This window comes from Myzus persicae, unplaced genomic scaffold, assembly GCF_001856785.1.
Source record: "Myzus persicae strain clone G006 unplaced genomic scaffold, MPER_G0061.0, whole genome shotgun sequence".
NCBI classification, from domain to species: domain Eukaryota; kingdom Metazoa; phylum Arthropoda; class Insecta; order Hemiptera; family Aphididae; genus Myzus; species Myzus persicae.
In genome coordinates this window covers 10,991-27,375 of record NW_019104061.1, presented here as the reverse complement: position 1 = coordinate 27,375, position 16,385 = coordinate 10,991, and the positions used below count along the sequence as shown (strand labels likewise).

The 16,385-nt window shown below is 29.1% G+C and overlaps 1 protein-coding gene and 1 pseudogene across 1 annotated transcript; one reads left to right on the top strand and one right to left on the bottom strand.

Moving 5' to 3' along the window:
• Window positions 1–1,681: 1,681 nt before the first annotated feature.
• On the top strand, window positions 1,682–8,721 carry LOC111038210 (annotated as a pseudogene).
• Window positions 8,722–13,654: 4,933 nt separating this feature from the next.
• On the bottom strand, window positions 13,655–15,391 carry LOC111038209 (zinc finger BED domain-containing protein 5-like). The gene has a single exon (XM_022321218.1). The coding sequence runs from the start codon at window positions 15,389–15,391 to the stop codon at window positions 13,655–13,657; it is 1,737 nt and encodes a 578-aa protein (XP_022176910.1).
• Window positions 15,392–16,385: the final 994 nt, after the last annotated feature.

Below are 16,385 nucleotides of genomic sequence, written 5' to 3'. Positions count from 1 at the left end.
TTTTTTTACTATTGTTTTCATATTTCAATGTGTTCACAGGAATTATCGAATTTTTATATTTTTTTATATTTTTTGTTTTATATTTATACACTACGAAGAAGAAATATTATTGAAAAACTTAAACCGATTAAAATTGTTGAGTAAAATTCAAATTCATTTTCGGCATTCAATAGCGATAAATCTGTATTTCTTAAACATATAAAAAATATTAATGTTATGACCATGTTCAAAAATATTTAATTCAGAGATACAAACCAAACAAAATCTTAAATTATTATTATTTATTGATAATGTACATAATATTAGTGTCCAATAAGCTCCAGAGTATCCACCAAATATGTATCAAAGTTAAAAAAACGTTAATATGTAATGATAATAGCTAATATTATCAGTGGAATGATTTTTACTTCTAACAGATACGTTTTCCGTACCTAGTGGTTTAAGTACTGTACAAGAGGTAAAAACCTACAGTATAAAACATAAAAAGAGACATGTTCTTGACAACAAGTTTAGAATAATTACTTATTTATTTTTAATAGTACATTAAGGTATCTGTATGTTGTCGTATAACTAGATAATAATTGATAATTATATCTTAATCTAGTAAGTTTTTTTTCTATGTATTGACTAAGCGGGGTTGTTCACTTGTTCCTTTCTTTTGGTATCACGGTGTATAAGGTGGTTTGACGGTATGGATGAGTTCAGGGGTTGATGGTTGACATCGACGGAGGTCCGGTAAAAGTTATATTTGTTCGGTGATGACTTAAGTAACTCGTGATAACAAAACTCGTGTGGTAGGTTTGCCGTCACTATCACCTTACGGGGACCAAACAACATAGGTCGGTAGTGGGATAGATTTGGGAAATTCGCAGTTAAGTTGAGCTCAGTATGTTTCAGCATGTTGTGTTTCTTAAAGATGTTTCTTTATTCCCCCAGTCTAGTTTTGAATGTATGGGGGATTTGTTTATTTTGGTAAGTGGTTGGGGTTTACAGCCCCTTAAAATGTTATTGAGGGTTTTTATAATATTAAGTCTTTTCGTATTTGATCATGTAAGAATATTTACGTGTTGAGTTCAAGAAAGTTTTTTGTCAAAGAGGTCATGCAGCCACTTTTCGTCCTCGAAGATGATTTCTTCTACGTTTTTTACTCAGTTTATTACTCGTTTTATGATTTCTAAATGTTATCACCACCGACCAAGGCAGTGCTGACCGATTGAACCCGTTGTTGTACTACGCACATGCGCAGTAGACGATACAGCAAATTGTGTTGGACTCAGCTATATTATGTAATATAGTATATATAGACATACAGTAACGAAAATTGACAAGAACAAACTACCTAACAAAGTCAGTCTTTTATGCCCAGTCTACTGTCTACTAATTTAAGGAGAATGCTTGCACGTCGCGCAGGAAGAATACAATGTAGAATTGGAACTCGATCAGCTGATCGGTTTCTTGTTTATCTATGTTTACCTGTGTACCTCCAACCAACATGAAGTTAGACCCTTTTTTACCCGTATTAAGAAAACGTTTTACTGCCACGTCGACAGGATAGATTTGTTTACCATTCACTATATAGCACGTATGCCATGCTCCCTTCCACTCCCACCGTATCACCTGTTGTACATCTGCCTCGTCGTAAGACAGAGAAGACTGTTGCTCTCTCATTCTGTAATTCACCGACGCGCTCGCGATCCTTTGTCCGCTGTGGCATTTCAGAGTGTTTTTTCGTCCCGTTTAAAAAACGTGAGTTACGTCCGCCGGGCTACAGATACCTATCCTTTTTAATCGCCGTTTTCACGGTACACTCATGTAAGTGATACATCGTTTGACGTATATACATATCTTGTTGTTATTATTCTAATATAAGTTTATATTTTTATCAAATTGTCTAGTTTTCTTTGGTAATAATTACAACCGAACATTACACTATGGCGAGATCATCGCCAAGAGTCATCGCGAAAGTGAGTAGCTATCGACAAAAATTATACTAAATTATTACTAAATTCATCGTATTATTATTACCTATTTGTCCACTTAACAGAACCTTACCTAATATAATGGTGAAACTTAAATAATTTATTGTCAGAAGTCACTCCATATAATAATTACGTATTTGAATTTCAAAATTGTTCCATTTTTATAAAATCCTTTAGGTTAAGCACTCCGCACTTCAAACATATAGAAATAGAAATATATGATATAAGTTTATATATAATATAAATATAAATATATTATTTGACTACCTTGTAAGTTTATTTGGAATGAGCTGATTCGTCGTTTCTATTTTTGAGAATAGTTTCAAATGTCAACATGTTATTTTTGAGGCTTTAGTAAGAAATTATAATTCAAAGAACGGTTTAGACTTTTATTCTTGGAGTTGACATTTTAACACATCGGTACAATATATTATAATACAGCAACTCAATAAGCTGGAACAAAAGCAAAAAAATAGAACATTTCTCTACGCCAGTTTGTTTAATGTAATATTTTCGTCGACCAATGGTTCAAATTTGTCAGAAAAACTATATAACATTATTAATATGTATTGATCATTATTATTTTTTACAAATTAAAAATGTTTTTCTCTCTCAAGGTACTCATAATTGCCGTATGCGTATTCGAATCACTTGCCCGTCCGGAAGATGCGAAAGTGGGAAACAAACGTTCTGTGGCCAAATCTCAGATCTTGGCTTCACCACTTCCGGCGAACAAAATGAAACAAGGTGATTTTCAGTTCTTCTCAACACAGCCAGATGAGTTGTTTCAGAACGTCAGCGAGGATGTAGTCGACGAGAAATTCGACGACACGAGTTTCATGCGAACCTACCCACAAAAGTGCGTTCACAGCGAAGGACTGTGTGACCCCGCTGGAAAACCAATTAAAAGTCAGTGGCAATAATTTAACCAAGCATGTCATTATTACATCAAGGTCAGAGATCTTACTAGTATATTTCGTTAACAAAAGTCGATCTTAGTAGAATGTTATGTGGTCAATATTTTAGATATTAGATTTTTAGATGATATTCTAAACAAAAAATTTTCTTTCAATACTTAAAATTAAATCGATAGAATGGCACTTAGTCGATCTTTTAATGAAACAATTTCAAATTAGCTTATGCAAAAATTCATTTTTAAAATTTTTAAACTTTAAAAACATTCAATCGAACAATTCTGGTATTATCACATTGACCTTTTTAATTCCATGATCATGTGCAGTGTTATCTGTTATTCCTCTTTGTGTTTAGGTAGGTACATGTTATCTGCATACAGTAGCTTAAGGTTACGTTAGGTAGTATTTTCAAACTTTTTGAATACATTATATAAAAAAAAATTACTGTATGTCTTGAATTAGAAAACAAAATTCTAAATTGTATCGTAGATGAAATTTGAAAACATCAATGATTAAAATATACCTATAGACTGTTTTTTTGGTCCTCTGAAATTAAGCTACAAGTCAATTCTTCTACCAATATCTATACTTTTATTTTATAATTGTTATCTTCCTATGATATCTCATATGCAAAGTATTTAATATTCATTTAATAGAATAGCTAGAAGTTCTGTATAAAATGTTGGTATAAGTTTTTACATTTTCTATTTTATAATGATGAATTTTGATGAAAACATTTCAGATTTGAATATTTCCCCTCAAACCATAAAATATTCTACAAAGTGGATGGCTGAGAACAAAACTAATCGCAGCAAACGCATGGACAAATTATATAATTTGGCCTGTTATTATTTTATTCCAATTGAAGGCACAGATTCATTAGGCACACTTGACCTTTATCCTGATAAAATAAATCCTGGCTTATGTACTCATTTAATTGTGGTGGGTGCAGAAGTTCAAAACAACAGTGTTCACTTCCAGAGATCATTTGATGAAGAGGTATGATGTTTTATATCATTTAGTAACTAGTAACAACTTACAATACATTTTGTTTATTTTAGTTAACAATCGGTTAACTAAACCTTTTTTTCAATTTATTCCAACAAATTTATGTTTGAATATAATATTTTTAAATTACTGACTTATGATCACATTTTTCACAGCTAAATAATTTGGTTTGTTCAATATTAAAAAGAAAACAATGTAAACACATATTTTTATGATTTTTGAGAAAATTTTTTGAGTTATCTGTGGCCAATAGATTTAACATTTCATTTCAGATATAGCTTATATATTAAATAAATACTTAACTTATGATAAAAATTAAATTAAATTTTTAATAAATAATAAATAATGAAAAACAATAAATTAAAATATTAAGTATTAGATGACATAATTGTTGAAAAAAGAGGTTATATTGGTAATTAAGACCCCATTACAGTTTGTTTATAAAGTATGATTATTTTTATTAACAAATTTTAATTTTTTTTGGTTTATTGGATTTGAGCAATTATTGGTAGTGTAAAAAATGAGCAGAAGTGCTGTGATTATGTTGTTTGGTCTGAAGGTGGCTTTACAGATTGGAATAGAAATTTGGTCAGTTTGGTGAGTTTGGTTTTGGTGATACGTTAAGTGACTTTGAGGTATATTTGATAAATTTAGTACATTCAATATGTGATATCCGAGTTGATGTCATTGCAGAGACTACGAATATTTAAGTTTCTGTCATTGTAATTTTCCAATACGTATTTGAATTAGAGTAAAGGGATGGACAAACTATTATAGAAGGTGATTTCAGNATAATTGCCGTATGCGTATTCGAATCACTTGCCCGTCCGGAAGATGCGAAAGTGGGAAACAAACGTTCTGTGGCCAAATCTCAGATCTTGGCTTCATCATTTCCGGCGAACAAACTGAAACAATTTAATTTTCAGTTTTTCTCAACACAGCCAGATGAGTTGTTTCAGAACGTTAGCGAGGATGTAGTCGACGAGGAATTCAACGACATGAGTTTCATGCGAAGCCATCCACACAAGTGCTTTAACCGCGCAGGACTGTGTGACCCCGCTGGCCAACCAATTAAAAGTCAGTGGATAAAATTTAATTAAGCATGTCATTAATGACACCTTATCACCTTATGGTCAGAGATATTACGAGAATGTTTCGTTAAGATTAGTCGATCTTAATAGAATGTTATCTGGTCAATATTTTAGATATTAGGATGTCAGATGATATCCTAAAAAAAAAAATAGTTTTATTTCAATACTTTTTTTTTTTATATTTAATACTTTCAATACTTAAAATTAAATTGATAGAATGGAACATTGCCGATTTTTTAATGAAAAAATTTTTCCAAATAAGCTTATTTGGAAGTAAATTTTTAAAATTCATAAACTTTAAAAATATTCTATTGAACAATTCTGGTATTATCATATAGACCTTTTTAAATTCCATGCCCATGAGACGTGTTATCTGTTATTCCTCTTTGTAGGTAGGTAGGTACTTGTTATAGGCATACAGTAGCTTAAGTATTTTCAAACTTTTTGAACGCATGATATAAAAAAAATTATTGTATGTCATGAATTTGAAAACAAAATTCTAAATTAAATCTTTTATTAATTTTGAAAACATCAATGATCAAAATACACCTATAGACTGTTTGTTTGGTCTCCAGAAATTAAGCTACAAGTAAATTTTACTACCAATATCAATATAATTATATTTATAATTGGTTTTTTCCTTTGAAGTTAGTTATAATATCTTATATGCAAAGTATTTAATAATTATTTAACCGAATAACTAGAAGTTATGGATAAAAAGTTGGTATTCGTTTTTACATTTTCTATTTTATAATGATGTATTTTGATGAAAACATTTCAGATTTGAATATTTCCCTTCAAACCATAAAATATTCAACAGACTTTACTGCAGAGAACAAAACTATTCGCAGCAAACGCATGGATAAATTATATAATTTGGCCTGTTATTATTTTATTCCAAGAGATGACATGGATAAAAACCTTTATCCCGATGAAATAAATCCTGGTTTATGTACTCATTTAATTGTGGTAGCTGCACAAGTTCAAAACAACAGTGTTTACTTCCAGAGCTCATTTGATAAAGAGGTATGATGTTTTTATATAATTTAATAACTAGTAACAACTTACAATAAATTTTGTTTAATTTAGTTAACAATCGGTTAACTAAACCTTTGTTTCAATTTATTCCAACAAATTTATGTTCGAATATAATATTTTTAAATTACTGACTTATGATCACATTTTTCACAGCTAAATAATTTGGTTTGTTCAATATTCAAAAGAAAACAAAAGATCTTTGTGACTGCAAATAAACACATATTTTTATGATTTTTGAGAAAATTTTTTGAGTTATCTGTGGCCAATAGATTTAACATTTCATTTCAGATATAGCTTATATATTAAATAAATACTTAACTAATGATAAAAATTAAATTAAATTTTTAATAAATAATAAATAATGAAAAACAATAAATTAAAATATTAAGTATTAGATGACATAATTGTTGAAAAAAGAGGTTATATTGGTAATTAAGACCCCATTACAGTTTGTTTATAAAGTATGATTATTTTTATTAACAAATTTTAATTTTTTTTGGTTTATTGGATTTGAGCAATTATTGGTAGTGTAAAAAATGAGCAGAAGTGCTGTGATTATGTTGTTTGGTCTGAAGGTGGCTGTACAGATTGGAATAGAAATTTGGTCAGTTTGGTGAGTTTGGTTTTGGTGATACGTTAAGTGACTTTGAGGCATATTTGATAAATTTAGTACATTCAATATGTGATATCCGAGTTGATGTCATTGCAGAGACTACGAATATTTAAGTTTCTGTCATTGTAATTTTCCAATACGTATTTGAATTAGAGTAAAGGGATGGACAAACTATTATAGAAGGTGATTTCAGCTGGTTTGAGACCAATGGACATTTTCTCAGCTGTGCTGAATGAGGAATTAGATCTGGATCTCCTTAGTGGCTGTGTTACCCGGTAGAGGTAGATGTTGGTCGCTGAGGTTGAGGGGACGGGTGAGTGATAATATTGTCTTTTCCGAGGAATACAACTATAATAAGTTGTATTGATATGATTTTTTAATTTTTCAATGGGCGTGATTAACAGGAATTAAAATAATCAATTAGAATGTATCTTATTATGTTGATTGTTATTGCAAAATGGAAAAAAACCATTAAAATAGTTAATATTTGTATCATATTTTATAAACAAAGGCATGCCTCCTTACGATTAAGTTAAAATCAAATTGTATTATTTCAGGTTTTAAGACAAGTAGTAAATTTACGTGAACAAAACCCACAGTTATAAGTATTGCTATCTATAATAGATTTTTCCAATGGTTCACATTCAAATGAAGGATTTAATGCAGTTGTTACAAATAAAGATAACTTAGAACAGTACGTATTATATTATATATATTTAATTTGAAAATTTAGGTATGATAAGTAAGATAGTACAATTTAAAAATGTATTAATTTTTATTTATATTATAATTTTTTTTATTTATTTAGATTTGTCTCTAATGTAGTATCAGTTGTCAACGAATTTAACCTGGATGGTATTGATATAAACTGGCAATTTCCATCATGGCCTTTATTAAATTTAGAAGAGAAATATGGATTTGCTAAGCTATTAGAAACTTTACGTTTCCATCTACCTGACTCTCTTTTAACTGCAGCGGTTGCTGCTCAAATTAGAATAATTAAAAAATCTTATTTAATTTTTTCTTTGGCAAAGTAATAAATGCTTATTACAGTATTATTTTTAAATAACTCATTTTTCTATTGATTTTTCTATTTTTTTTCTAGTTTTGTTGACTTTATAAACGTTATGGCATATGATTATTATTCATACCACTGGTATTTCCCAATAACTGGGCCAAATTCACCTTTGTTTTCTCTACCAAATGAAACTGGTTACCTCCAGAGTTTAAATATTAATTCTTCTATTCATTATTGGATATCAAATGGTATGCCCGAAGAAAAGATTTTGCTTGGCATGCCTACATATGGACATTCTTACAAGTAAGTTTCCATAATTTTTATAGTGTATTACTATTAAAATTTTATTATTTTTTTTTAGATTGATAAATGAAGACAATGATGGTTTTAACGCACCAACTTCTGGTCCTGGTATCGGTGTGGAGGGTTATGTAACTTATTCAGATTTGTGCGGGTTTCAATCACATCCAAATGTTACGACTGTTTTTGACCTTGACACTCTTACGCCATATGCATATCATGAAAAGGACTGGATATCTTTTGATAATGAAAATAGTTTAGCATTTAAGGCAGAATATGTTACTAGTTTTGGTTTAGGGGGAGCCATGGTATATTCTTTAAACACTGATGATTATAGTGGTTCAAGTCATTGTACGTTAACGGAATTTCCATTAACTTCTATAATAAAATTTGTACTAAATAATAACTTTTATAAATAACTAAATATTTCATACTGCTTCAATTAGTATATTCTAATTCATATAGCTCATTTATGACTATGTTAAATGTTCCTAATATTGTATTATTATTTTTCATATAATTGATAAAAAAAACTTTTGTATTCTTGTAAAATTAAAGGTACACATTTTATAGATTAGACTATCATAGTCTAAAGGTTAGAATATTTCAATTATATTGTACTTAAGTATTTTGTTATTAAAAAACACTTCTTTTTTCAAATAAATACAATCAAATCCAATATTATTGTATATATCTATCTAAAACTTGATAAATTACTTCCATTAAAAGGCTCCAGTGGTGACCAAATACTTTTGTCAAAGTTGGAGGCTTTGGTTGATTTTACCGAACAAAGTTTAGTAAGAAAATGCGATAGCTGATGCTTTTTGTAACTACTCCCTGGCTTAGAAATTTATCAGTGAAAGGTCCTATATAAGATGTAAAATGGAATAAAAAGTTTAAATAATACAACTTGTTTATTGGGATCTAACTTTTCCAAAAGATAATCACTTACGGATGTGTTAAATTTGAATTCAATTATATGAAATCATTGTACGCAAATTATTATTCTAAACGAATACTGTCAGCCTACACAATTAGGTGGTAAGTAGATATTACAATATTATTGTGATTTAAGTAATTTATTTTATAACTACGATTACTACCACAGTAGGTTCAATTAATTTTCAACGAAAAATTGCATTTTAAAATATCATTCTGTGCATACAATTTTATAATATCATGTGCTTTAAAAATGTCAAGTACCTAGGAATATATCACAACATAACAACTAATATCGTTATTCTTTGTTTAAATATTTAATTTCATACAAATTTGAACATAAAATGTTTATAAAAATATCGTGTGTGCATGCCTATGCTAACTTTATGTGGGAATCCTTTTTTTAATGTTCAAACCGTTTCTATACGTATTGAATGTTTTATATATTTATAACTTCTAGCAATTTACAAAGCCTTTTAATGTGAATAGGGAGTCCTTGACTGCTATTATTATAACCTCTGAGTTACCTCATATTACTTTTTCAAGCTTTTTCCCCACAGAAAAAATGTTGTTGACATTCTTGAAAAAATAAATTTTAAAAAGTGAATAAATATTATATTTATAAGTACCTTAAAAACTTTCGGTGAACTTTTCATGTACCTACAATAATTTGTTCATTTACTGGTGAATTTCTAATTTCAAATGATTGTCAATGACCTATATGACAAGACAGAACAATTACACTTCTATAACACACACTTCAAACTTTGATTCCGTGTTCAAAATTAAACAAAGCAATATATACAAAATCTTAATAATTATACATGATCCAAAGTTTTTTGTAGAATTGTCACTTGGGTAAGAATAGGAATAGTTGCTTTTTTTAGTGCATACTCAATAAATAATAATACATACAATATCACTGTCCAAAATGTTTGTATTATGGTTATCCATTCCAATTAAACTTTCTGTTAAATATATTAATAGCATATTTAATATGTAAATAATTTATGTAGTTAAAATATATATTATGAATAAATTAGTAAAATTTTTATATTATATGAATTTTAAGTATATATATGTTTATACCATTAATTGGTGCATTATTAATATGGTCTGATCTGGGTCGGATTGATATTTTGTCATCATTTTAAGCAAAAAATAAGTCACCACCTGCATTATTCAAAACTTCTGAAAGGTCATTAGTGCATTCATCTATAAATAACAAAAGGACTAAAATTAATTTAAAAAATGTTAATGTTGAATTAAATGTGTCATATTTATACAATGTAAGTCAAGTTACTTTAATAATATATAGTTTATAATATTGTAATTAAATTATACTATTTATAGTTAGTGCATATCATATATATAACTGTTGAACTAAATGTTCATGAGCAATGTTTATTGTGTTAAGAATAACATTATTATGAGAGCTTACTTTAGAAATGTATTTTGATAAAATAAAATCATAATTTATTACATTATAATATAATATTGTTTTTAACTTCTTAACTTAATAAACTTTGCTTATGAATATTTAAATGCTTATAGTTATAACACTGTATATTGAAAATTGTATATACCTACCTATCTCAAAACTGGTTTCCTTTAAAGTTAAATTATATTGGGTTGATACATTTCTCAAATAATCATCATATAAAATATTACAAAAAGAAAGTAATAGAGTATCAGCTTTACTATCTATGCTGCGAGAATTGTCTAAAACACATTTTAATGTTTGATTATCTAGTTTCTATTATATAAATAACAACATTCTTAATTTGAAATATACCTATGGTTGTACTGGTTTCTTCAATATCAGTATAATTGTTTTTATATAACTGTTTTCATAAAATTATTATTATCCACATTAATTGTAAGAGCATTACTATAAGTTTCAGCTTTTGCACTATTGATGCTGTAAGAATTTTCTAAAACATAGTTTTTTATATTAGTGATTATATTGTTAAATAGCTAGGTAAATATAATACTTGATACTTTAACTGCTTAGTATATGTGATGAATCATTTACTAATGATAGCTTATTAGTTATAGTCCTAGCTCGAATAGAATTTATTTTTGGAATGTTTTTTTTTTTTTGATATAGCTACACCATGAATTAATAAGCTAATAAAAAAATAATATTAATTATATAATATTATATTATAAATTATATTATATAATTTGCAGGATAATTTTTTTGTTTGAATGTATTGTTTGGTAATTGTTCATTGGACATAATATTATTCAATTTATTATCCATAACAACTCTGTGTTTTTTTTAAAGTTACTTTTGAGATTGACTCATGTGACTATTCTCATACAATTTTAATTTAGTTTTTGAAGTGGAAATTATCTCATCCTCAGATTCTTGTAGATATTTTGAATTCTGTTTATTTCTTTTGTCTTTATTTACTTCATTATTTTGATGATCATTATTAGTTTGTGTTTCACAGTCAGAGGCAGATAATACTTTCGCTACATAACGGGCCATTATAATATTATCTAGAGAGAAAACAAATGAAAACGAAAAAATCTATAATAATATTGAAATTATGTTAAAATGCTATTTTATTTTATTTGAATTAAGGTATTGATATATTCATATTTTAATATGAAATAAGAAACAAAAATGTATAGATTTATTATTATATCGAATAAAATAGATGTAGGTATATTCAAAATAACAGTATTGTTTACTATACATTTTCGAACATTTTATATGACAAATTATAGAATTAATTTATTAGAATACATTTATAATACTTGCCAAATTTTGATATGCATTTAGCTGGCCAATAGGACCCATCGCAATCATTGGGAACACTTTCTTGAATAATCATTTTATTGATTTGAGAAGAAGTAAAATGAATTGATATTTCAGGTGGATTATCATGTTTGTTATAAGGCCACCAACAATGTCCTTCATTATTTTCATTTTTTTAATAAACCAGCTGGCTGGTTGTGAGTTTTCAGTGATCCCCATAAAAATGACTGCTGACTAAGGCATGGTAGTATAATGTAATGCTGAATAAAAGTTAAAACCACTGTTATTGTGTATTTAAATAGTATAGTATAATTGCATTAAATTTAATATTATTATAATTATAATAAATAAATAGACTAATTTTGAATATTATAAAAATACATTTTTTATTTAATTTTTTTATTAAGTTATTAATTATTTACCAATATTTATAAGATCATAATTAAATATAATTAGGTATTTAACATAAAATAACATAAATTAAACCTATACTTATATCAAGTAAGATGTATAAGTGACATCACTACATCAGTATTTCGAGACTAAAAGAAGTTTGATCTAAAGCAAACCATTTTTTTTTAAATTTTAGACAATGGCCAAACATTTAACATCTCTAAGTTTGAAACAGAATACATATCTAAAAATTTAAATTCACATGGCAAATCAAAAATGTTACATAATGTTTCATACTTCAAGATTCAATAACCACTAAATCTTTATTATCCATTTGAACACAACAGTCTTGAATATTTGTTCCTATTGTAAAATTGTTTGTTTTTACTCTTTTATACTGTGGATATTTAGTTGTTGAAGTTAAGGGACCTCCATTTTCAAAAGATGCTTTGCTAAATAATTTAACATCACCACTCAATTTGTTTTTATCAGAAGTATCATGTTTGGTTAGAGCAATTTTATCATAAAAATGTCTTCTTTCCATACATCTTCTAGCTAGTTGTTGCAGTGGTTTGACTAGAGATTTAATATCGTTTTTAAGTAGTTGTATAAAACTCCCAAAAAATGCTAAGCACTGATCTAACTCATCATGCTTTAAAGCTTCTTTAGCTAGGTGAATAAGACCACAAATATTGTATGTCATATGTTGGATGGCATATAATACAGTTGAGTTACATATTCATTAAATGTTTTATGCATTGAATTCGAAGTAAAATCCTCATCGCTATACATAATATTATAAAATGATTCTATATGTTATCCAAAACTACACATTTAATGCATATTACAGATGTAAATAGTAAAAATTTTCGTGACTCAGTTGCTTTCCAACACAATGCTTGAGACAAAGGATGCATTCTGGAATTTTCTGTTTGTTTGCGTTGAAATTCAAGTGGGATATATTTGGCTAAACAATTAAGTCTTTTATTAACAACCTGAATTAAACTATCAGGTAATGTTTTTTTGGATTTTTATTAGCACCAGTTATCCATAAATTTACAATTTTTAGTACATCTCCTTCACAAATCAAATGCATGTAATAAATAATATAAAACCCAACTATTGAAAATTTAGGTATATTAACTAAAATGGTTGGTCCATTGTGATATTTTGAGTCTTCACTTTTTCTAAAACTTTCATCAGTCTGAAGTGGGGCATCAATTATGGGGAAACATGCTTTACTTAGGCAAATTACTTCAATGGTACACTTAGAATAGCTTACTTTTCCAGTATGTCCTAATGCAGCGGTTCCCAAACTTTTTTTTCCGCGGTGCCCTTTTAGAGGCACCAAGTTAGCCACGGTGCCCTGCTGTATATAACACGAAAGATAGAACAAAAAAAGTACTCATTGAGAACCAATTTTATTAATTTTATTAAACCTAATACAATCTTGCATTCTAAGCTACACAACTAATTTAATTATAAATTAATGCATTTTTAAAAAGATAAATAAATAAAAATTATTGTTATTATGATTATAATTATTACATAAAAATACTACAAATGAAAAATATTTACAATTTAATTTTAATTAATGTGATGCATGTGGCTGCTTATTTTGGCACAGTTTTGCAATGTCAGGTTTTATTTTTGATAATTGGAGACGGAGGTCAGGTTCAACATTGAGGCGGTTGCGGTATTTGGTTTTTGTTGCAGCGTATGACGAAAATCCTGACTCGCATAAGTAAGTAGTGGCAAAGGGTAAAAATAGTGTTTTCGCTTTCTCGCTTAAACCTTCATAACTTTTGTCTTTCAAACTTAACCAAAATTCGGCATACGAATTGCTGTTGAAGGAAGATTTTAATGTTAAGTCAGAAGTTAAATCGATCAACCTTTCGTAATCACTTGAAGATAAGCTTGAAGGTTTCATACAAACTGAGAATGGATTCAGTACCCATTCATGGTCTTTCAACAATACTTCCCGATCTGCAGGAAAATATTGCTCAAAAGAATTTTTTAGCTGTTTGAGGTGCTCAATAATCTCGTTGACAATATTAGTAGAAACCTGCTCATCATTTTCTTCCAAAAAGGCTTGCATTATTGGAAAACATTCAAATTTGCCTTTAGTAGTACACTGTGCCCAATAATCAATTTTCCTTTTGAATGCACTTACTTTGTGGCTGGCATCAAAAATTGTCATAGTCCTTCCTTGTAAGGAAAGGCTGAGCTCGTTCATTTTGCTAAAAATATCAGCCAAGTATGAAAATTGACAGAGCCGTGTTACATCATTCATGATTTCACCCAATGTAACGTTGTGGTCCATTAAAAATGAAAGAACTTCAGTTCGTAATTCCATTAACCGCGTAAGAGCCTTGCCGCGTGACAGCCACCTGACTTCTGTGTGGAAAAGTAATGTACTATGAAGACTTCCCATGTCATCACACAAAATTTTAAAAAGTCGGGATTTCAGAGGCCGTGACTTGATAAAGTTGATTATTTTTATAGCATCATCCATAACGTTTTTCAAAGAAAAAGGCATGGTTTTCATTGCCAGAGCATGTCTGTGCAGTATGCAATGACTACTTCGAATTTCTTTAGATTTTTCTTTTATTTTAGCAACTGCTCCAGCTGTTGCTCCTACCATGGCCTTCGCACCATCAGTACACACATCAATGCAATTGGTCCATGGAATCTTATTTTCGGTGAAAAAACCATCCAATAATCCGAAAATTTGGACCCCCGTCGTATTTGATAAAAGTGGTCGACAAAATAAAAGGTCCTCTTTAAAAGAATGAATATTTTCGTAACGAACAAACACCAACAAAATAGCTAGACATGCCACATCAGTTGATTCGTCCATTTGTAGAGCAAATTTTCTGTATTTAATAATAGAGACAAGTGTTTGTTCTACATTTGTAGCTAAATCTGCTATTCGTCGCGCAACAGTATTGTTTGACAAAGGAATTGTTGACAACTGTTTGGCAAATTTTTCGTCAAGCATACAAGTTGCTATATCAATAAGACATGGTTTTATAAGCGTTTCAGCAATAGTATGAGCTTCACCTTTTTGAGCAATGCGGTAGCTCACCATGTAGGAAGCTCTCAATGCATTTTCGTTGTCAGTTTGAACGTGTGTTTTTATTTTGTTTTGAAAAGCCAATAGTTCAGTGCGCTTTCGTTTAAAATAATCAGTAGTTTTGCCTTCATAATCCGGATGGTTCTTTTCAAAATGACGACGCAATTTTCCGGGATACATGGAACTGTTAGGAAGAACTTTCAAACAAATAACGCACCGTGGCTGGCAATCATTAGTTTCTGAGAACCCCATCTCTAAATAACTTTCGTTGTATTTACGTTTTTTGATCGGATTTATGAAGCCATTTGCATTTGAATTACAACGATGAACTACTTGACTACCATTTTCGTCATTGATTCTGCCTTCTACTAAGAGATTCCTCTGTAACAGGCTTCTTATTAAAATGTCCACCTTTCAACCAACGGTCCATGTTTAAAAAAAGAGAAGAACACTTAAACGGCGTAAACAATGCGCGCACTAGATACTTAAATAACACAATTCGACTAAACGGTGTAAAGTCACGCACACTACTGAAGGTAAAGAGCTCAAGTAGTTACAAATGACAGACTAATAAGTAATAGTTAATTGAATACATCGTCTGATATGATTAGATAATAAAGGTACAATCAGTCAACAATCAACAATTATTTGTAATAATTTATTACCCATAAAATCATATCTAGTAATAATATTATACTGATAAATACCAAACCCAGTAATTGGGCATATGGTTTTTATATACATTTTAAACTTATGAAACGTAGACCGCGGTGCCCCCAGAAAGTACTCGCGGTGCCCCAAGGGCACCGCGGTGCACAGTTTGGGAACCGCTGTCCTAATGTGTTTGATACAAACGATTTCACAGGAGCATCACATATAATACCATGTAATAAAATGTTCACATGCTTATTATTGTACACAATTCCATAATTTATTAATGGTATTATTTTTTCTACTAAGTCATGTAAAAAATCATTACAATTATTTTGTTTTGATTGTCCCCAAAAAGCTCCAATAGCAAAAACTTGTTTACCTGGTATATTAGAAAAATATCCTAAAATTGGCCAAATTTCGCTTTGAGTACTACGGGATATGGGCAAACCATCTATCTCTACCATCAGTTGTAAAGTATTTAGATTTTATTCGATAATTTATTGTCAATAAGTACAGGGATAATCTCGGATGTTAAGCTAAAATGTATATATTGGCCACCAGCAATATTTCTTGATACTATAAGAGGAGGAGT